We start from the raw sequence: 23,215 nt of genomic DNA, 5'->3' as shown, positions 1-23,215 counted from the left end.
GCTATTTTTCTCTACATATAAATTGCAAAGATGATATAAAGTACCCCCAAAATGCATCAAATAGCCTTCCCCATCAGGGGGTCGCCTGCAGTAGACCCCCGGTGTCTGACTTTCAGACCTCCCACACCACCTGGGCATGTCCCCACCTCCTGCCCCTTCTGTCAGGCTCTTATCTCAGGTTTTGTTCCTTGCTGTTATTGGTTGGTGATAAATCTGGACAGACCAGTTCCTCCAGTTTGCTGTCAGTACTGGGAGGGAGGAGGGCAGAGCAGGGTCTGGGCTCAGCCATAACAGGGACCTTGCAGATTGGGGGAAGACATGCGGGTTCTGGAAAATCTCTGAAAAGGTAAGACCTAAGGATTGGGAATGGGGTGTGTAGAAGACTTTCTACACCGGCGGGGTCTCTGTAAGAAGGTCAGACCCTCCCGAAGGATGCATTTTAAGGATGGCATGAGACGGGTTGAAATGAAGCTTTGGTTTGTACAAATCTGTTTCTGGGAAAGCTGGGTTGTCGACAGTACAGCATTGATCAATTTGCTTCCTCTAAATTCTGGAGACATCCAATATGGCTGCCAGTATAGAGGGTTGTCACCTTTCCCTCTGTCTTTTAAGGCAAATCGGATTTGAGCATTGCAGGGGTTTGAACTGCATAACTGGGAAAATTGCCATTCAGGAGTTTGGGAAAGCTGGATGAAAGCTACTGGTGAGCTTGGCCGTTTTTCGATAGATATCACCCAGCTTTCCTAGATGCAGATAGACCTAAAAGTTCCCATACAGATAAAAGTCAGATGAACCTGTTGGCCATATAATGTTTATGGGGGTCTTCCGACTTCTCCCCAACTGACGAGGCTGGTGGTGGTGGGGGGGGGGATCAGGAATGTTAAATACAGAGATAAGCGTCTGCCTGAGATGTACAGCAGCTGCACACTTGTCTGTATAACCCATTTAATTGACATTATGTGTGCAGGTCCCATCATGAAGAACCAGGCCTGGGTCCTACAATGAGCTCCATTGTTCTGAGGGATGGATGAGCCAAGAGCTGAATGTGGAGACCCGACCATAGCAGAGGAAGCAAGATCTTCACCTCAGGACTCTGCGAAAATGACCAAACTGGTAGTGACCTGTGGTGATGTCCATAGTACCAAGCTGGCCAAAAAGACAGCAGATCAAAGCTCCGAGGTCATGGAAAACCTTCATATAGGGGGCTGTCCTCTTCCTAGAACTTGTGAGGGACCACCAGTTGTCAACGAGCGAGAACTTACTAGTGGTTCTTGTAAGATAGACATAGAACCTCTAAGCGTTGACCCTTGCGCCTCATGTGTAGCCATCACTGGAGATGTAAGTCCCCAGTTTGGACCAATGGACAATCATGGGGCTGACTTGCTTTATGATTTGCCAAAAACTTCTTCTGGATCTCAACTCAGAGATGATGAAGACCTGCAAGGAAACGAGGCTAAGAAGCCCGAAGAGTCCTCCCAACTTCTAGAGGAGGACCGTCAGGAGTGTCTCATATGCACTGAGCTATATGATACTACCAAGCACAAGCAGTCTTTACTCAACTGTAACCATGTGTTCTGTGATAACTGTATCAAAACCATGGTCCACACGGCCAACCGTGCCAACCTCTGCCGGGTAACCTGCCCCATCTGTCGGCAGACGACACCCATGTTGGAATGGGAGGTCCGTAAGATGCAGGAGCAGATGATGGAAAGCGGAGGTGTCTGCGCTCAGCAGGACTATGTCCCACCACAGCCACTGGTCAGGAGACCTGGACTTTGTGGGGCACTGGAATACAGATTCCACTCGCGTATCCAAACCGGGCGACTTTTCCTCTTCCCGCCCTGTATCCGTAATCCGCACAGGTTAATGAGCAGGTTGACCTGGCTGGAGCATCGCTGCCGATGCTTGTATCTTTTTGCTTTGGTGATTTTGCTTTTTGCTGAGTTTTTCTGCTTTACGTTCCTGTTTCTGCCGATTCTCATCTTTATTTTAATGATTGTTTTGGGGAAGTAAGACAAAGCCACGATGTAAATGGATGAGATGGAAGCAATCGGCGGTATTTCCATGAGTGCAAAAAAAGGAGGAGTTCCAGCTACAGGTAAGTCCAAAAATTCTTCTTTATTGAAATGTGCTTTTGGTATCTGTTTTTATTTCAATAAAGAAGAATTTTTGGACTTACTTGTAGCTGGAACTCCTCCTTTTTTTTTTTTTGCACGTTTGCCTTACGAAGTGGTTCCTCATGTTCCGTGCTTCAGGGCGCTAGCGCACAGGTGAGCTGGTGTCTCCCTTTATTGCATTTCCATGAGTGCTAGGCTTCCTGGTATAACCCATGTGCCAGATAACCAAAAACACTAGTCTGCAAGTGGTTGTCCACCCTCAGGACAGCTTTATTCTATGCACCACCATGCAACATTTTTAACAATTTCAGGATTTATATACCAAGAAGCATCCTAAGGTTTGTAGGTAATGGTGTCAGCTTAAACGGGTATTCTGGGCATGGGATTTGCCATTACTTTGTGATCGTTGGGGGTCCTATCTCTATTTTAGCAGGAGCGCAAAGAGGATTCAGTGCTGAATCTGCGCTGTGGCCTTTGGTTTTCAGATTCCGGTGTCCCACAGATCATAAATTGGTGGCATTTGGTAGCAATAATCATCACTTTTATCAAATCAGAATACCCCTTTAAAAATAAAAAAAGTTGAGTGGATTAACATTACTTTGAAGCTTCATGTTTCTGATACAGAGCTCCAAATCCCCTGCTTCCCTTCACACTTCATTAGTTATAAGGTAAATCACTGGATACCTGTTGCCACCACTAGGGGGAGCTTCAATGTTTAGTTTTAGCAGCAAGAACCTTCTGCACTTACATGTGATCAATAGTGATGGCCCAGACAGGAAATCATGTGATACAAGGCAACATGAACTACCACCGTCTTCCAAGTACAGCCAGGGCAGCTGCAAAAAAGAGAAGAGAATATATATTGTATAGGTGTGTGTAATATTGAGTATACTGTGAGTGCGCAGTCGCTCAGGCGGAGTAATCCTTTAAATCAGAGCTAATCTGATTTCTTCTCTGACTATAACAAGCTTATCGGCCATGCACTGTGTCACCACATTACCCAAGGTGACCCCCTTCATGCAGCTGGCTTATAACTCTACGTATTGTGTAATGTCACTAACTTCTGGTATCTTCCCTTCTGCTTTCAAACATGCCACAATCACGCCTATCCTCAAAAAGTCATCCCTCGACCCAACCGCTATGTCCAGCTATCGCCCCACATCGCTGTTCCCATTCGCTTCCAAACTCCTTAAGCAACACGTTCACGCTGAACTTTACTCCCACTTCTCATCTAACGCTCTCTTCGACAATCTGTCTTCTGCCCTGACCGAAATTACTAATGACTTCCTTACAGCCAAAACTAACAGACAATTGTTTGTACTTCTTCTTCTTGACCTGTTCTCTGCCTTCAACACAGTTGACCACTGCCTCCTACTACAGATCCTCTCTTCCTTTGGTGTCAAAGACCTTGCCCTATCCTGGATCTCCTCATACCTTTCCAACCCCACATTTAGCGTCTCCCACTCCCACACTACCTCATCATCCCGCCCTCTGTCTGTTGGAGTCCCTCAAGACTCTATCCTAGGACCCCTACTCTTCTCAATCTATACCCTTGGCCTAGGACAGCTCATAAAGTCTCATTGCTTCCAGTACCATCTGTACGCTGAAGACACCCAGATCTACCTTTTTGGCCCAGATGTCACCTCTCTGCTGTCCAGAATCCCAGAGTGTCTCTCAGCCATACCCTCCTTCTTCTCTCCCTTCCTCAAGCTCAATGTGGACAAATCTGAACTCCTTATCTTTCCGCCATCTCTCGTATCCTCCCCACCTGATCTTTCTATCACAATAAATTACATCACACCCCTGTACCGGAAATCCACTGCCTCGGAGTAACCCTTGACTCTGCCCTGTCCTGCAAACCCCACATCCAAGCCCTCGCCACCTCCTGTCGCCTCCAGCTCAAAAATATTTCCAGAATTCGTCCTTTCCTCGACCCTCAATCTACTAAACTGCTTGTGCATGCCCTCATCATCTCCCGCCTCAACTATTGCAACATCCTCCTCTGTGGCCTACCTGCTAACACTCTCGCACCCCTCCAGTCCATCCTTAACTCTGCTGCGCCACTAGTTCACCTCTCGCGTCGCTACTCCTCTGCTCACCCCCTTTGCAAATCCCTTCATTGGCTCCCAATTGCCCAGCGTATCCAGTTCAAACTACTAACACTGACCTACAAAATCATCCATAACCTCTCTCCTCCGTACATCTCTGGACTAATTTCCCGATATATTCCCTCACGTAATCTCCGGTCCTCCCAAGACCTCCTTCTCTCCTCCACACTTATTCGTTACTCACCCAATCGCCTCCAAGACTTCTCCCGAATATCCCGCATCCTCTGGAATTCTGTGCCTCAACAAGTCCGATTATCCGCCACAAGCTTACAGCCTGCCATGACTTCGCTGCCTCCTCAACATCACCGGAGCTACTGCAAACCCCCAACCTACTGTCTCCTTCCCCACTATCCAGTACGATGTAAGCCCACAAGGGCAGGGTCCTCTTCCCTCTGTACCAGTCTATCATTGTTCGTTCATTTACTGTCAGTGATATCTGTATTTGGTATGTATCTCCTTCTTATGTACAGTGCCATGGAATCAATGGTGCTATATAAATAAATAATAATAATAATAATGTCTACTTGGTTTCATGTGGGCTATTTCTCTATTATCAGCCACCTCAGCCTAGGGGAGATGCTTTATGCTCTTGCTGTATGTGTATTGGAGTTAATGTGCTATGTAATTGTACAGATGATGTGTAAGGCCCAGGAGAGGAGACGGGCTGTGCTCTGTGCAGCAGCATGCATGTCACAGGCGCTGTGCTAACGTCAGCTGACTGCAGGAAAGGAAAGAGATTTTTTTGTGGGGGAATAGCCGTACATCATCTACAGGAAGCATCCAGGAGGAGATCCCTAGACAACAGCGGTATACACAAGGCAAAGAAGATTACCAGTTGTCAGCCAAGAAAGACAAAAATATTTTAGTGGCTGTATCATTTAATTATTCAGATCATGTGCATTTTCCAAGCCAGTACTGTTAAGGAGGGACAGGGGCTGTGATGTCATGTCACAACATGGCAAAATGTAGCTAAAAGTAAGAGCTAGTAAAAAGGGGGGACTAGTGGAGGCCATCACTTGATCACTAACCAGGTTCCGACCTCTGGGGTCCTGAGAACGAAGAGGCCATGAATGCTTCTTTTTCCACTGCATCTGTGGAGATTAGACTGTTAATGGGCACGGCGGCTCCTTTATTCTCACGATCAATTGGGTCCCAGAGGTCCACCCTCCAGCAATCATTAAGTAATGGCTCATGCTAGCCCTGTAAGGTTGGCGTTACCTTGTAAGGGGCAAATTTTGAAACCTGTTGGAGAATTTCCACCACATGGATCTTTTTGGTCTAGCTAAGAATGGGAAAGCTTTGCTTTTTTCTAAAAAAAAAAATTATATATAAAAAGGTAGTGGCTGGTAGATGGAATGGTGCTTAGGATAACGACGACAGTGTCCAATATTTATCAGGAACTCTTTTTGTGGTGACCAGATACAATCACATCGGAGCCAGAAGATGAGTTCTTTCAATTTCTGTCTTCCACGTAATTTCCATCTTCATCCCGCCGGGAAGGGAGGTGCATGTTAGCGGTGCGAAAACCGTTTCCTGAATAATAAAATGTAAGTAAACAAAAGTATAAGCCCAGTTATTTACGTCTGCCGTTATCTAAAATTTACCAAAATCTTCTAGCTTGAAAGATGAGGTCAAACTTGACCAACAGTTTCTAGTTTAAAAGATGTAGTAGTAATTACTGAAATGTTCTAACTTGAAAGACAATGTAAAATTTTACCAAAATTTTCTAGATTGAAAGACATAATAGTAAAACTTTACCCAAATTGTACTGCTTAATTACAACATATTACACAAAATTTACATGGTTATGGTGCTGTGAAGTAAAGGAGGGAAGGAGCCTCTGTCATACTACCATACTTCGGGTAGTCCGGGCTTGATGTAGTAGGATGAGTGGCGTTGGGCTGCAGCCTCCATATGAAGGCTATAGTCCATCTGCTTAGGCCGGGGGCTGCGATACTGGGTGAATGTGTGGGTACACTCCATGCCACTCTAGGGCTTGAGTCATCGTATACTACAGTAGATCTCCAGTCATAAATAAGTCAAGCCTAATGAACCTGCCACGTGATATGACTCACCTCAAGTAGCCCATAAGTCTTCCCACCAGAGTCTTCCTTTTTCGAGCCTCAGAGACACAATTCTGGGATGGAGGCCCAGACTTAGCCCTTGGTCCATTTCTGTCAATCTGGATGACCATGGTGTCTGGAGCAGGTCGGACAGTCTTCTCAAACTCCATGACCTCCACACTCACCCACTGACAAGTATGGCATTGGGTTATATCAGCCTCCAAACCAAAAGGGGCAAAGAGGGTTATACTGCCGCACATGGGACAAGACAGGATAGACGGGTCAATGAAGGACAGGATATCTGATTCTTCCATCTCCTCTTCTATGGTCTCAAAGTAGGGCACCCTAGTGTTGATGGGCAGCGCCTGGATGCCATCCTTTCCGAAGACATCGTTGAACACTCGGCAGATTGGGCAGGAGATGCTGTAGGCGTTGTCCACCCCTAATCTTTCCAGGCAGCCCTCACAGAATGTGTGGAGACACACGGGCAAGATCCGAGGCTTCAGGGGTCCATAGGGTCGGTAGTCCTCCAGGCATACTGTACAACGCAGGACATCAGAAGTATCACTCTCAGCCTCCGCTGACATGATGCTGACAATGAGAACTATTGGCTATATCTGAAGGTCGGTCCTCATATCTGGAGGAGATAATTATGCACTAAGGTTCATCATCGTGGAGCACACGCTCAGGGCCCGTTACAAAGTTCTCCAGAACTTCTCCCCATCTCCTCCTCGCCCCTCAGTCGCACTTTTGAGGTTGCGCTGTGGTTCTGCGGATCTTCTACCCGCGGCTCTCGGTTACTGATCATTAACAATGTAACAGGAGATCACATGTCATTGTATTCGTTTCTATACAGACTAACCTGCGCTGGGAGGCTGTCGTGTAATCCCTCCATGATGTCTGACTAGATGAATATTATATACTGTATCCGGACGGGGGGAGCAGAGAGCGCACCTGGCACCGCACTACAACCCCCATCATGTAATCAGCTTCATAATAAAATAACTTTTCCAGACAGTTTTGTGCTGAGCCGTGTATCTAATCTTATGTGTGAAGCTGTCTGCTGAGCCGTGTATCTAAACTAATGTGTGATACTGTCTGAGGAGGTGTGTATTTAATCCTATCCTGTGTGATACTGTCTGCTGAGCCGTGTATCTAATCCTGTCCTGTGTGATACTGTCTGCTGAGCTGTGTATCTAATCCTATCCTGTGTGATACTGCCTGCTGAGCCGTGTATCTAATCTTATCCTGTGTGATACTGTCTGCTGAGCTGTGTATCTAATCCTATCCTGTGTAATACTGTCTGCTGAGCTGTGTATCTAATCCTATCCTGTGTGATACTGTGTGCTGAGCCGTGTATCTAATCTTATCCTGTGTGATACTGTCTGCTGAGCTGTGTATCTAATCCTATCCTGTGTAATACTGTCTGCTGAGCTGTGTATCTAATCCTATCCTGTGTGATACTGTGTGCTGAGCCGTGTATCTAATCCTATCCTGTGTGATACTGTCTGCTGAGCTGTGTATCTAATCCTATCCTGTGTAATACTGTCTGCTGAGCTGTGTATCTAATCCTATCCTGTGTGATACTGCCTGCTGAGCCATGTATCTAATCTTATCCTGTGTGATACTGTCTTCTGAGCCGTGTATCTAATCTTATCCTGTGTGATACTGTCTGCTGAGCTGTGTATCTAATCCTATCCTGTGTAATACTGTCTGCTGAGCTGTGTATCTAATCCTATCCTGTGTGATACTGCCTGCTGAGCCATGTATCTAATCTTATCCTGTGTGATACTGTCTTCTGAGCCGTGTATCTAATCTTATCCTGTATGATACTGTCTGCTGAGCCGTGTATCTAATCCTATCCTGTGTGATACTGTCTGCTGAGCCGTGTATCTAATCCTATCCTGTGATACTGTCTACTGAGCCGTGTATCTAATCCTATCCTGTGTGATACTGTCTGCTGAGCCGTGTATCTAATCCTATCCTGTGTGATACTGTCTGCTGAGCCGTGTATCTAATCCTATCCTGTGTGATACTGTCTGCTGGGCCGTGTATCTAATCCTATCCTGTGTGATACTGTCTGCTGAGCCGTGTATCTAATCCTATCCTGTGTGATACTGTCTGCTGAGCTGTGTATCTAATCCTATCCTGTGTGATACTGTCTGCTGAGCCGTGTATCTAATCCTATCCTGTGTGATACTGTCTGCTGAGCCGTGTATCTAATCCTATCCTGTGATACTGTCTACTGAGATGTGTATCTAATCCTATCCTGTGTGATACTGTCTGCTGAGCCGTGTATCTAATCTTATCCTGTATGATACTGTCTGCTGAGCCATGTATCTAATCTTATCCTGTATGATACTGTCTGCTGAGCCATGTATCTAATCTTATCCTGTATGATACTGTCTGCTGAGCCATGTATCTAATCCTATCCTGTGTGATACTGTCTGCTGAGCTGTGTATCTAATCCTATCCTGTGTGATACTGTCTGCTGAGCCGTGTATCTAATCCTATCCTGTGTGATACTGTCTGCTGAGCTGTGTATCTAATCCTATCCTGTGTGATACTGTGTGCTGAGCCGTGTATCTAATCCTATCCTGGGTGATACTGTCTGCTGAGCCGTGTATCTAATCCTATCCTGTGTGATACTGTGTGCTGAGCCATGTATCTAATCCTATCCTGTGTTATACTGTCTGCTGAGCCGTGTATCTAATCCTATCCTGTGTGATACTGTCTGCTGAGCTGTGTATCTAATCCTATCCTGGGTGATACTGTCTGCTGAGCTGTGTATCTAATCCTATCCTGTGTGATACTGTCTGCTGAGCCGTGTATCTAATCCTATCCTGTGTGATACTGTGTGCTGAGCCGTGTATCTAATACTATCCTGTGTGATACTGTGTGCTGAGCCGTGTATCTAATCCTATCCTGTGTGATACTGTCTGCTGAGCTGTGTATCTAATCCTATCCTGTGTGATACTGTGTGCTGAGCCGTGTATCTAATCCTATCCTGTGTGATACTGTCTGCTGAGCCGTGTATCTAATCCTATCTTGTGTGATACTGTCTGCTGGGCCGTGTATCTAATCCTCTCCTGTGTGATACTGTCTGCTGAGCTGTGTATCTAATCCTCTCCTGTGTGATACTGTCTGCTGAGCCGTGTATCTAATCCTATCCTGTGTGATACTGTCTGCTGAGCTGTGTATCTAATCCTATCCTGTGTGATACTGTCTGCTGAGCTGTGTATCTAATCCTATCCTGTGTGATACTGTCTGCTGAGCTGTGTATCTAATCCTATCCTGTGTGATACTGTCTGCTGAGCTGTGTATCTAATCCTATCCTGTGTGATACTGTGTGCTGAGCCATGTATCTAATCCTATCCTGTGTGATACTGTCTGCTGAGCTATGTATCTAATCCTAGCCTGTGTGATACTGTGTGCTGGGCCGTGTATCAAATCCTATCCTGTGTGATACTGTATACTGAGCCGTGTATCTAATCTGGTTGTCCCTATGATGCCTAATCATGAGTTATGCTGGGCACAGTACTGCAGGAGACATCACTCTTCACAAGGAGCCATGTGACTGACAGGGATTTAACCAATTAAAAGAGCAGCATGTCCTGAGGGCGGAGCCAAGAGATCAGACTCCAAGAAGGAGCTCTCTGAATTGCTGTTTTGTTATGACTTCATCAGCCAATCAGAGTTCAGCTTTTTTTTCTGCCCTGCACTAAGTGTATGAGTCGTGGATTCTGATTGGTCTCTATTAGTAACCTACTGATTTGAGGCGCAGCAGCTGAGAGGAGACTGAAATAAAGCTGCACCTGAGGAGAAATGTGCTGAGAAGGTGAGTGACCGCGGTGGCTCCTGTGCTGCGTGTAGGAATGGAGTCCTACATGGGTACAGCTGTATATACCACAACGGTCAAAGTATAGTTTCCCAATGATACACTAGAGACACGAAAACTGCCACAAAATAAGTGCAGCTTCAACAGGAAAACATAAAACTCATGGCTTAAAAGTATAATTTTTATTTAGATATATAGATAAAAAATTACCAAAAATAAAAATTTTTTATAAAAAAGCAGGAACCCTTGAGTTCCCTACATAATAGCTCACTCAACCATGCAATAATTGCACTGAATCCAATTTTTGGGTAAAGAAATATCCCCTTGCAAGTAATTGTCATAAACAATAAAAGTACAGGTACTAGAAAAATAACAATAGTTGAATACCATTAGCTGTATAAAGTGCTAGTGCATATAGAAAATGATCATAACTAATATGAGCACATAAACAATTAATAAGGTAAGCAAGTAATGGGATTAGTATAAATAAAGTGATAAGTCTTAGTGCTTCCAAGGAAAGGTAGTAGTGTATATAAGAATACAAGTGTATATATAAAAATCCAAGGATTAGGGTATAGTACCTGCAAAGGGAGAGAGCTTGTAGGGAACCAACCCCGACGACGCCGTTTCGCGAGTGCTTCTTCTGAGGGGGCGTATGTGTGTGTGAATCCTGTCTCGTTTTATATATACTCTCAGCCAGCTGTAAGCAATGAATGTAGATGATGGAGGGGTCCGGCGCATGCGTGCATATACTAAGATGACCGCAAAACTAAAAGGACTTCCTGTTGCAGGCGCCCGACACGCACGCGGTGAGCCGCATGACGTGTCCATTGCGCATGACAGGAAGTCCGCGGGTCCGTTCAAGCGCATGCGCACTCTCCATAAAGAAATCCCCATATAGACGTGGCGGTGTTGGCAAGGGGCGGGACCCAAACGCAAGGTACGGACAGGGGAAAAGAAAAAATACAAAATATCGGGGGAATACATAGGCAAGGAAAATAATACTGAAAGGGACACCCGGACATGTATGATAGAGTAAGAACTGGAGAAAAGGAAAGAAGAAGAAAAACCAAGGAAGAGGAGATAAGAAAAATAAAAATAAGAAGCAGATGTGTATGAAGAGGTAAGAGAAGGTGGACAAAACAGTGAGTGAAAGGGGTAGATAATACATAGATATAAAAAAATATATATGAAGAAACAGTGAGTGAAGGTGTAGATAATACATGGATGTAAAAATATATGAATAAAGAAATAGTGAAAACAAGTTATGATGACGAAGGAGTGTAAAACGAGTGAAAAGAAGCGAGGGAAAGAAGATACAATAAGGGTATAGGGAAAAAGAATGAGTGTGAACAGTTGGAAAGATACTAATCATGAATAACAAAATATAACAGTGGTTATACAAAATAATAACAAAATATGCAAAAATAATAATATACAAAAATATTAAGGCCCTTTCCCTTTTGGTCCATCCCAAGCATCATCCAAAAAATGGCCAGTCTTCATGTAGTCCAAGCCTATCAATAGGGTCGTTTGTATTCCCTATAAATATAATTCATCAGTTTTTTTCTCTTTTTCTTCATCCCTTTACTCTATCCTTTATTTTCAATCCTCAGCGGTATAGTCCGTCCCCATAAAGAGCAGGGAAGAGACCAGAAGGGGCCACCGCACATACAGCAAACGTCCAGGAAAAGAGGACCGCCCATCCGCCGCGACACATCAAGAGACCATGGTGAGAGCTAGGTGAGAACCGAAAAAATTAAAATCACATAGATAAAAAACCAGACAGATAAAAGGGCAAAATAACAGGAGAAAAAAAGGGAGAAAGAAACAGACTGGGGATGGTGAGTAAGCACCAGAGGAAGTCCAGAAAATCAGCAAAAAGGAGGAAGTAATAGTATAGTAGAACGGATACAATGGAGACCAAGAGAAGATTATAAGAATGCAGAGAACCCAAATTGCTCATTTAGCCCTTGAGGATAGACAGTACCTAGACGGAATATCCATTTACTCTCCAATCTAGATAGGGCCAAACCCAAATTGCCGCCCCTTATGCCCATATCCACTTGGTCAATACCCTTGATTATCAAGCCTTTAGGGTCACTGCTGTGGTGCAATTTAAAGTGTTTAGAGAGGGTTCTAAGGTTGGATGTATCTTCCACATGTAGGGACTTCTCAATGTCCAGTATATGTTCCCTGGTCCTAACCCTAACTTCCCGCATAGTTAGCCCAATGTAGATTTTATTGCAAGGGCATTGTGCATGATAAATAACTCCTTTGGAGTTGCATGAAAGGGCTTTACGGATTTCATATATTCTGCTATTATCAAAATTGCAGAACTCATTACTAGAGACCAAATTTTTACAGGCTTTACATTGGCCACATTTAGAAAAGCCCCATTTCTTACCATCAGGCATCAGTCTTACTGAGCTTTTTTCGTAATAGCTGTGCACCAAAGAGTCCTTGAGATTTTTAGATCTTCTAGCAACAAGGGCCGGTTTTTCAGGTAAGATCTTCTGTAATATCGGGTCCGTAAGAAGTACATTCCAATGTTTGTTTAGGATTGCCCTGAGTTCTGGCCATTGCATGTTGTAATCAGATATGAATCTGGCCATATGTTGGTTGTTCTCCCTACTCACTTTATTCCCATAAAGCAGTCGCTCTCTATTCGAGTTCTGTGCTTTTTTGAAGCCAGTCATAATATTCCTTTTACTATAGCCACGGTTTTGAAACCGTCTGGTAAGGTCATGTGACTGTTCCAGAAAAGAGTCTTGATTGGAACAAATTCTTCTGAGTCTTAAGAATTGTCCCATCGGGATACCCCGAATAGTGGACGGGGGGTGAGCGGAAGAGCTATGCAGTAATGTATTGGTCGCAGTTTCCTTCCTAAAGACATCCGTCATAATATGGCCATCAGAGGTAGTTTGAATATGAAGGTCCAGAAAATTGACGTCCCTTCCCTGTTGGAAAGAGAGTCTGATATTAAGATCGTTATGATTTAGTTGTTCCATAAATCTTCCCAACTGTTCGTTTGTGCCTTCCCAGATGAACCAAATGTCATCGATGTATCTCATCCACTCCTGTACAAGGTGGATGTCATCGATGACATCATTGTGGAAGATACTCCGTTCCCAGGCCCCCAAAAACAAGTTTGCATAGGAGGGGGCACAAGATGCCCCCATGGCCGTGCCCTGTCTCTGTAGATAAATCTGCCGATTAAAGATGAACACATTGTGCTCCAAGACAAACTTCAATAGAACCACTATCAAGTTGACCGTGGCCGGATCCAAATTACTCTCACGTAGGAACAGGGAGACTGCCCTCAGTCCATCCTCATGCCTTATGGAGGAATAAAGAGCCTCCACATCTGCTGTTACCATCACAGACTCTTTTTCTAATTGTATCAAGTTTATCCTTTTAAGAGCTTCAGTAGTATCTTTAATAAAGGATGGTAAGGTATGAACCAAGGGTTGTAAAAAAAAGTCAATGATGGTGCATATGGGCTCACAAAGACTTCCATTACCCGAAATAATCGGTCTACCCGGAGGATCAATCTGATCCTTATGTACCTTTGGTAACAGATAGAATGCTGGGAGTCGAGGTCGGGTTTTTCTTATAAGATCCACCACTCTTTTGGGGATAATGTTAGCTTCCTGCGCCTTTTCAAGAATAGAAAGGAGTTGGACCTGGAATTGAGAGAGAGGGTTGAATGTAAGTTTCTGGTAACAACCCGGATAATTCAAAATTTTGTAAGCCTGTTTCTCATAACAGTGTTCAGGCCAGATAACCACATTACCGCCCTTATCAGCTGGTTTGATTAGAACATTAGGCAGTCTTTTCAGTTGTTCAAGGGCCAATTTCTCGTCCTGACTAAAGTTAAGTCTATTTTTGGGGCACCGTGGGAGCTTTAGAATTTCATCCGTAACAACCTTAGTAAAAACATCCACTGCAGAAACCGTGGATATTGGGGGAAAGGTTTTACTAGTTTGAAGTAGGTGCATAGGAAACCTACCTCTAATATTAGATTCACTTTCTGCTTCTAGATCCTCCAGATCTTTTAAAGCTCTTTTCTCAATTTCCGTAGGAAAGAGGGAATCCAGCTCAGGCTTATGATGAAGTTTCTGCAAAGTGATTTTTCTCGAAAATAAATGTAGATCCTTCACCACTGTGAATGGGTCTAGATAAGCAGAAGGGGAGAATGTTAGTCCCTTTTCAAGTATTCTTACCTGGGTTTCAGTTAAAGAAAGGTCAGATAAATTTATTACCTTAAGACGGTCACTTTGTTTTTTGTTGGTTTTTTTCATAAACATTTCAGGGTATTTTTTCTGGAATCTAGTATTAGGTCTAGTATACTTAGAACTAGTCTCTTCCGATTCACTGCAAGAGGTGCTATTTTCAGAGCCTGAGGGTTCATAGACTGAAGAGGACGTAGCATTTAGTCGGTTGGGATTCTTCTGTTTAGGAAGTTGCCATTTGAAGACTTTATTATTTTCATAGTCCTGCACATCTCGAGTATACTTCTTAAGTTTAGTTTTGCTAATGTCATTTTCCCATTGATCCATATCGTGCTCAATAGCTCTAAGATATGTATCCAGTCTCTCGAGATAATCAAGGGTATTGACCAAGTGGATATGGGCATAAGGGGCGGCAATTTGGGTTTGGCCCTATCTAGATTGGAGAGTAAATGGATATTCCGTCTAGGTACTGTCTCTCCTCAAGGGCTAAATGAGCAATTTGGGTTCTCTGCATTCTTATAATCTTCTCTTGGTCTCCATTGTATCCGTTCTACTATACTATTACTTCCTCCTTTTTGCTGATTTTCTGGACTTCCTCTGGTGCTTACTCACCATCCCCAGTCTGTTTCTTTCTCCCTTTTTTTCTCCTGTTATTTTGCCCTTTTATCTGTCTGGTTTTTTATCTATGTGATTTTAATTTTTTCGGTTCTCACCTAGCTCTCACCATGGTCTCTTGATGTGTCGCGGCGGATGGGCGGTCCTCTTTTCCTGGACGTTTGCTGTATGTGCGGTGGCCCCTTCTGGTCTCTTCCCTGCTCTTTATGGGGACGGACTATACCGCTGAGGATTGAAAATAAAGGAAAGAGTAAAGGGATGAAGAAAAAGAGAAAAAAACAGATGAATTATATTTATAGGGAATACAAACGACCCTATTGATAGGCTTGGACTACATGAAGACTGGCCAGTTTTTGGATGATGCTTGGGATGGACCAAAAGGGAAAGGGCCTTAATATTTTTGTATATTATTATTTTTGCATATTTTGTTATTATTTTGTATAACCACTGTTATATTTTGTTATTCATGATTAGTATCTTTCCAACTGTTCACACTCATTCTTTTTCCCTATACCCTTATTGTATCTTCTTTCCCTCGCTTCTTTTCACTCGTTTTACACTCCTTCGTCATCATAACTTGTTTTCACTATTTCTTTATTCATATATTTTTACATCCATGTATTATCTACACCTTCACTCACTGTTTTGTCCACCTTCTCTTACCTCTTCATACACATCTGCTTCTTATTTTTATTTTTCTTATCTCCTCTTCCTTGGTTTTTCTTCTTCTTTCCTTTTCTCCAGTTCTTACTCTATCATACATGTCCGGGTGTCCCTTTCAGTATTATTTTCCTTGCCTATGTATTCCCCCGATATTTTGTATTTTTTCTTTTCCCCTGTCCGTACCTTGCGTTTGGGTCCCGCCCCTTGCCAACACCGCCACGTCTATATGGAGATTTCTTTATGGAGAGTGCGCATGCGCTTGAACGGACCCGCGGACTTCCTGTCATGCGCAATGGACACGTCATGCGGCTCACCGCGTGCGTGTCGGGCGCCTGCAACAGGAAGTCCTTTTAGTTTTGCGGTCATCTTAGTATATGCACGCATGCGCCTCAATAAGGAAACTGGGATATTTTCTATCTGTGAATTCCGAACATTACGACGCAGGTCACATCCACTAGGGGCCCATATAAACTCTCCTCTCTATGTCTTTTCTGTGAAGTGTCTCGTGATGGAAAACACTCCAGACTAGGCCCTCTCCAATATTCCCCCAAAGAAAGAAAAACATATTAGAGAAAAATCTCTGCAAAAATGCTTGAAAAATGACCCAAAAAAGGAGCATTTCTGGTTTTTTTGCTGCGTCATAAAAAAAACTGCACTTATCCTAATAGATACAGTAATACAGCATAAAGCATGGAAGAATACAGAGCAGGTGAGACCGGGAGATAAGTACTTTACTACTCATCTCCTCAGTGTATCTACCCCACCAGTTATAAAATTATAATTTGCAGGTATTAATAAGCGCTGCAGTTAAGCATTGTGTAGATACATAAGTGCCCACAAGATGGCACTCTCTCCCCACTGGAAACTAATGTTTACTTGAAGTGTCCTGTCACAGAACTCTGATATCTAATGTATGTAGTTATTAGTATTTAGCCTAGTGGCAAGTGTTGTTGTTGCTGGATGGTCCAATAGTGAACTTTGGGAATTATATATATTTTAATTTTAACTGTTTTTGTTAAAGGAGTTTTCACTTATTAGGTCATCACTGTTAGATCAGTGGGGGGCTGACATCTGGCCTCCCCACCAATTAACTGTTATCTTACACAGCAAATGTGTGGCACGAGTGACTACTCACACAGTGAGGCTGGCTAGTCAAGAGGTTCAGGATCAGATACCAAGAGGGCTCATCATATACAAGGAGTAAGGCAAATGTGTAGTCAGGTCACAGTCCGGGGGTCAGAATTCTGGGAAGGTAGCAGATCAAGTCAAAAGGGCAAGGCAAACGGATGGGCAAAGGCAAGGTCCATCAAATACAGGAACAGAGCAAGCGCACACCATTTGAGCAAAGCTACAACTGGTACTAACTGGAGGCATAGAGCTAAATAGGCTAGTAATCACACGAATAGCAGACACCTGAAGGAAGCCCCAGAACTCCCTGGCCCTGATTGGACAGCTGAACTGTCACTCAACACCCTGACAGCTCAGCAGGCCCAAGTCTCCGATTGGACGGCTGACCTGTCCATCATCAAGCTGACAGATCAGCACGCCCCTGTCCTAGATTGGACACCGGAACTGTCACTTACTTCTTCCAGTCATACCTATAGGCAGAATCATGAGAAAATGAAGCCGCACCAGCTAGGCTCCGTACATTGTGGAACTGCAGCTCAGATCACATTCACTTCATTAGGAGCTGAGCTGCAGCACAGTGTACGGAGATGTTCTGTTCGGATCTATACACTGTTTTTATTCGACTGAGCTGAACAGTGGATGTTTAAATAACATTATATGTGTAGATACATGATGCATTTGAGGATAACATAATTTTACAATTATACAATGTGGAGATCTACTTGGCAATATATAAATAACGTAGAAATGTGCTAACATGCTCCCTTTTACATGAGAGTAGTGGTACGAACATGTATGTGCTTTCCCCTAAATAAAAATTAAACTTTTTTTTGTAGTCATGATGATTATTATTATTTATTTCTACAGCGCCATTGATTCCATGGTGCTGTACATCAGAAGGGGTTACATACCAAATACAGATATCACTTACAGTAAATGACTAACAATGATAGAACAGTACGGAGGGAAGAGGACCCTGCCCTTGCCGGCTTACATTCTACAGGATGGGGAGGGAGACAGTAGGTTGAGGGGCTGCAGTAGCTCCGGTGTTGTTGAGGTTGTTGATAAATCTAGCATTGAAGCGATATGCAAATCAGGCTGAAATCAGACAGGGCAGTAGCATAGCTACTGGTGGGGGGGAGGGGGGGTGTGCAGTGGCCCCGGGCCCTGTGCTCTCAGGGGCCCACCCAGAGCTACTCCAGTGTAACTGTATTGGTGGGACTCATTAATCAAAAATTGTATGAATATCTATTAACTGAGTCACCAGTGTGCCCATTACTGCACATCCTTCCTAAACTGCACAAAGAAACATTTCCACCCCCATTCCGCCCCATTGTGACTGGAATTGGTTCACTTACTGAAAGAACTGCAGCATGGATTGATCAGCTACTACAGCCTATAGTTCTGGCCTCTACAGGATATATCAGGGATAGCAAGCATTTATTATCTGCTTTAAAATCTTTTGAGTGGGAATGTAATGATAAATGGGTCACCACTAGTGTTGAGCGAGTATGTTCTGTCCGAGTATGCTCGGGCCGAGCACCGAGTATTTACAGCTGCTCGGTGATGCGTTTGAATCTCTCCCGTGTGCATGATTTGTGACTGTTTGACAGTTTTACTACATGGGAGGAATATCTATTTCTTACACATTCCTCAAATGTAATAAAACTGTCAAACAGTCGCAAATCATGCACACGGGAGCGATTCAAGCGCATCACCGAGCAGCTATAAATACTCGGTGTTCGGCCCGAGCATACTCGCTCAACACTAGTCACCACAGATATTGTGTCATTATACCCTAGCATCCCGCACCATCTCTCATTACAATCTATCTTCTATCACCTTAACAATACCAATCTCTATACAAAATAATTAAATGAGTTTATACTAAATTTGATACAATTCTTACTTGAAAATATTTTTTTTTTACTTAAGGCTATGTGCCCACGATGCAGAAATGCTCCGGATTTTTCCTGAGCGTTTCTGCATCTCCCTGGCAGAAAAAAACGCATGCGGATTGTACATGCGGATTGTACATGCGGATTGTACATGCGTTTTTCCTGCCAGGGACATGTGGATGTGAAGCGTTCTTCACATGCATTTCCGCATGCGGGTTGACAAGCGCTTTTCAAGCGATTTTAGCATCACTTGGAAAGTGCTTGACAACTTGGTCACACTACATAAATCCATTCAAATGGCATGGATTTATATACTGTGACCCGAGAGAATGTCAAAAAATAAAAAATCAATGTATACTTACCCTCCGATGGCCCCCGCTGTCTTGATTTCCTCCGTCCTGGCTGCCGGCAGCGGTAGAGTGAATGACCTGCCGACGTCAGCGTCGCGAGACCCATCACATGACTCTGACGTCCGCGCAGGTCCTTCATTCCATCGCGAACTGCTGCCAAGCAAGGAGGAGCGCACCGCGGGCCGCCAGAAGGTAAGTATATATGTATTTTTTATTTTATTCTTTTTTTTACAGTTTTCAATGGTACCCATGTCCGGAGGAGACTCTCCTCTCCTCTACACCCGGGTACCATCCGCACATTAGAACGCATGGAATGCGCATCTACTTATGCAGTGATGCGTAATCCATGCGTTCTAATGCAAGTCAATGGCGGTGAAAACGCAGAGCTTCCGCAAAATAATTGGTAGTGCTGCTTTTTTTTTCCGCAATGATAATCCGCAGTGGAAATTTCCGCAGCATGTGCACAGCACATGCAGATTATCATTGGGGAACATGGCAGGCCTTCTACCATGCGGTTTTTAAGTGTCTTTGCCGCTGCGGAAACGCTTAAAAAACGCATCGTGGGCACACAGCCTAATGGAGATTTTTTTCTGCAAATCTGCAGTTGCCCCATGGGTGCGTCTTTTTCCCCATCATTAGTTAATTTATATGTAGCTTGGTGGGAATTATTTCATATTCACACTCTTGACCATCCTTTTTTGCCTTACATCAGGTAGTACGCCAGATACATTGATGATGTCATCATGATCTGGCGTACCCCTGATGATGAGGCACTTTATATGCTATCCACGTGTCTACAGTTTTTAAATGACAATACGTTTAATTTATAATTTACCATTAACATCTGTCAAAATGAGACCGCCTTTTTGGATGTATATTTAACTGGAGACAGCAGCAATAACTGCATCCACACATGTCTGTACAGAAAACCAACCAGTGGCAATGCGACATTGATGGCAAACAGCTGTCATCCAGCACATACTATTAAAAACCTACCATTAGGTGAACACATTAGAGCCAGACGTCTATGCTCTACGGATGAGAGCTATAGTCATGAATGTGACATACTGAGCGCAGGTTTAAACATAGAGGTTATTCAAATACACATATTTGTAGAGCCCGTAATATAGCCTATCACAAAATACAGACATCTTTACTGGAGAATAACACAGTATGTAAGAGAAATAAACAGCAAGTTACTTTCTCCACAGCTTATAGTACAGACTATCAGGCTATTACAGATTTAATTCGGAAATATGCTTCTATATTACATCAGGACAAAGAACTTCAGAGCATCCTTAAGGAAGGAATTAATTTTGTTGCTAAAAATCCCCCAATATAGGAAATTTATTATCTCCCAAGTTTTTTGTCCACCAAAAGTCCAAGGTCAGATACATGGCTTCTAGTGATGAGCGAGTATGTTTTGTTAACCCTTTCGCCGAGCATACTCGGCCGAGCACCGAGTATTTATAGTGTGCTCGGGCTTTAAGTTTTCGTTGCTCCGTGAACATGATTTGCAACTGTTTGACAGATTTAATACATGTGAGGAATGCCTGTTTTTGCAGCATTCCTCACATGTAATAAATCTGTCAAACAGTTGCAAATCATGTTCACGGAGCGACGAAAACTTAAAGCCTGAGCACTCTATAAATACTCGGTGCTCGGCCGAGTATACTCGGCGAAAGGGTTAACCGAACATACTCGCTCATCAATAATGGCTTCATATTAATGGATCCTATAAATGTGGAGGCAACAAGTGTAATATTTGCAAATTTATGTTTAAGACCCAGACATTTACTGACAGTGCAGGCAAAATATATAATATCAAGCACTTTATTAATTGCTCTAGTACATATGTCATTTATGAAGCACTGTGCACATCTTGGAAAATTTTTTATGTGGGTTGCACTAGCCGCATGCTCAAAAGACGCATCGCAGAGCATGTTACTGGAGCGATTCCAGTCCTAATGCAGTGAGTCCTCCATGTCAGGGCTCAGCAAACATTTTGCTGATTTTCACTGTGGTGATCTTCCCACACTTAAGGTTATTGATATAGATAAGGTGCAAAGACAAATACATGGAGGAGATAGAGGCAAGCTTCTCTTAGCCAGAGAACCCTCATGGATTCTTAGGCTATGTGCCCACGTAGCAGATTTGATGCAGTCTTTTTGCCTCTCTCTGGCAGAAAAAAACGCATGCAGATTTATATGCGTTGTTTCTGCCAGAGAGAAGCGTTTTTTCAGTGTTTTTACATGCATTTTCGCATGCGTTTTTTCAAGCAGTTTTCCAAGCGATTTTGAGCATCACTTGGAAAAGTGCTTGACAAGTTGGTCACACAATATAAATCCATGCAACCGGCATGGATTTACAATGTGTGAACAACTGATGCTTTAAATGCAGCATCTATAGTGAGAGAATTAAAACGTTAAAAATAAAAAAATAAAAACTTGTATACTCACCTCTCCGGTCTCCTCCCGGCGGCGATCCTGCAATCCTCTCTCTTCGGCGTCCCGCAGTGTACTGTCAGGACCTGCAGTGACGTCATTTAGTCAGCTGATGGTCACGTGCCGACGTCAGCGGTCGCGTGACCATCAGGTGACTAAATGACGTCACCGCAGATCCTGACAGTACACCGCGGGACGCCAAGGAGAGAGGACGTGGGCGGGAGCAGACCGGGGGCCGCCGGAGAGGTGAATATGCAGGTTTTGTTTATTTTTAACTTTTTTATTTCTTTTTTTCACCGCGTGGTAGCCGGGATGAAGAGGAGTTGTAGTCTCCTCTTCATCCCGGGTACCACATGCACCGCGATTACGCTGCAAATTCGCGGCCATTGAATTTAATTGAAACGCAGCAAATCCACATATACCTGCGGGTTTGCTGCGTTTCAATGTTCCTCAATGGCCGCGAATTTGCAGCGTAATCGCGGTAGAAATGGTCATGCTGCATTTTGCAACGCAATGCGAATTCGGCGCGCAAATTAGCACATCCAAATTCACATTGCTTTGCATGGCAGACTGTTTTACAAGCGTTTTCGCAGCCGTAAAAACGCTACAAAAACGCTACGTGGGCACATGGCCTTAAACTTAACTCTCGCATTCCCAATGGTCTCAATTTTCGCAATGATCTAATGTACATTTTTTGATACTTTTTTCTAATGATGTACTTAATTTGCCAGCATACCATGCACATAAGTTTAATTTATGCATATTAGTGAGCAATTATCCTCAGGAGGATTTTCATTCACTAATGAACTTCCTGTTCTTTGTTGTCACCACCCTATTTTCTCTTTTGTTTTCAGTCCATATGTATATATATGTCTTTTAACCGCTTCGCGACGGCCCACTGTAGATAAACGTCGGCGCTTGCTGGGCTCTGTGCAGCGCCGACGTTTAAAAACGGTGGGTGGCCCCGCCAGGGGTGGATTAAGAGTAGCAAGGGCCCCGGGCAGTTTAGAAGGCGCGGCCCCCCCCCCCCACACACACCTGATTTATCACGTGACATGTCACATGATCCCCTGTGATAGATCATGTGATAGTTCACGGGAAATTAATTTGGCACAATATTAATTGTGCTGCCTCATCTGAGAGCAGCACAATATTGGGGCAGATACCCTGATTCCAGCGATGTGTCACTTTTTCAGCTGCTTGTTGTCATTTTGAGAAAATCACCGTTTTATCTGCTGCAGATCTAGCAGCTCTCTGAATGCTGCGCTCTGTATAGCCCCACCCACACCACTGATTGGCAGCTTTCTGCCCATGCTCAGTGTACACAGAAATCTACTGATCAGTGATGGGGGTGGGGTCCTACAGAACTTACTAGTCATCTAGTGATAATTACCTTCTGACAAGTCAATGATTTTATCAAAACAACACTAAGCAGCCCAGTAAGTGACACATTACTGGAATCAGTGCCTCTAACCCTACATTATGCTGCTCTCAGATTAGGTGGCAAAAACTTGATGACAGATTCCCTTTAAAGGAGCTGTAAACACAAAAAAGTTTGTATTAAAAAAAATACAAGCCATTTGTGAAATTAACTTTTTTTCATTGTTAATTCACATTAGACTGTATCTTCAACACTTTTGTCAGCAGGTCTTATTACAGAGTCTGAATAGGGCAGCTCTCTCCCTCTCCCTCAGCAGAAAGTCACAGCATGGTTAAAAAACGGGATCTTTTATGATTTTCTCATAATAAATAAAAA

At 43.6% G+C, this 23,215-nt stretch overlaps 1 protein-coding gene and 2 long non-coding RNA genes across 3 annotated transcripts in view; 1 reads left to right on the top strand and 2 right to left on the bottom strand.

The window, feature by feature from the left end:
- The first annotated feature begins 112 nt into the window (after nt 1-112).
- LOC141154493 (ring finger protein-like) lies at nt 113-2,124 on the top strand. The gene is made up of 2 exons (XM_073640517.1): nt 113-346; nt 968-2,124. Exon 2 carries the CDS (start codon nt 1,024-1,026, stop codon nt 2,011-2,013), a length of 990 nt encoding a protein of 329 aa, XP_073496618.1. The 5' UTR covers nt 113-346; nt 968-1,023; the 3' UTR covers nt 2,014-2,124.
- Nucleotides 2,125-5,085: 2,961 nt separating this feature from the next.
- Nucleotides 5,086-23,215, bottom strand: part of LOC141154495 (uncharacterized) — a 40,156-nt gene continuing 22,026 nt past the window's right edge. The window contains exon 3 of the long non-coding RNA XR_012247440.1: nt 5,086-5,758. This is a non-coding gene — a long non-coding RNA (uncharacterized lncRNA). The remainder of the gene's footprint in view (nt 5,759-23,215) is intronic.
- On the bottom strand, nt 12,554-15,936 carry LOC141153139 (uncharacterized). Its single transcript, XR_012247243.1, has 3 exons — nt 14,139-15,936; nt 13,696-13,812; nt 12,554-13,086 (listed from the first exon to the last, which is right to left on the bottom strand). It is a non-coding gene; the product is annotated as an uncharacterized lncRNA (long non-coding RNA).

This window comes from Phyllobates terribilis, unplaced genomic scaffold (assembly GCF_046119375.1).
Source record: "Phyllobates terribilis strain yellow unplaced genomic scaffold, ASM4611937v1 Scaffold_7__3_contigs__length_470593459, whole genome shotgun sequence".
Lineage (NCBI taxonomy): Eukaryota > Metazoa > Chordata > Amphibia > Anura > Dendrobatidae > Phyllobates > Phyllobates terribilis.
The sequence above is the reverse complement of the archived record's forward strand: the minus strand, read 5'-3'. Positions and strand labels throughout refer to the sequence as shown.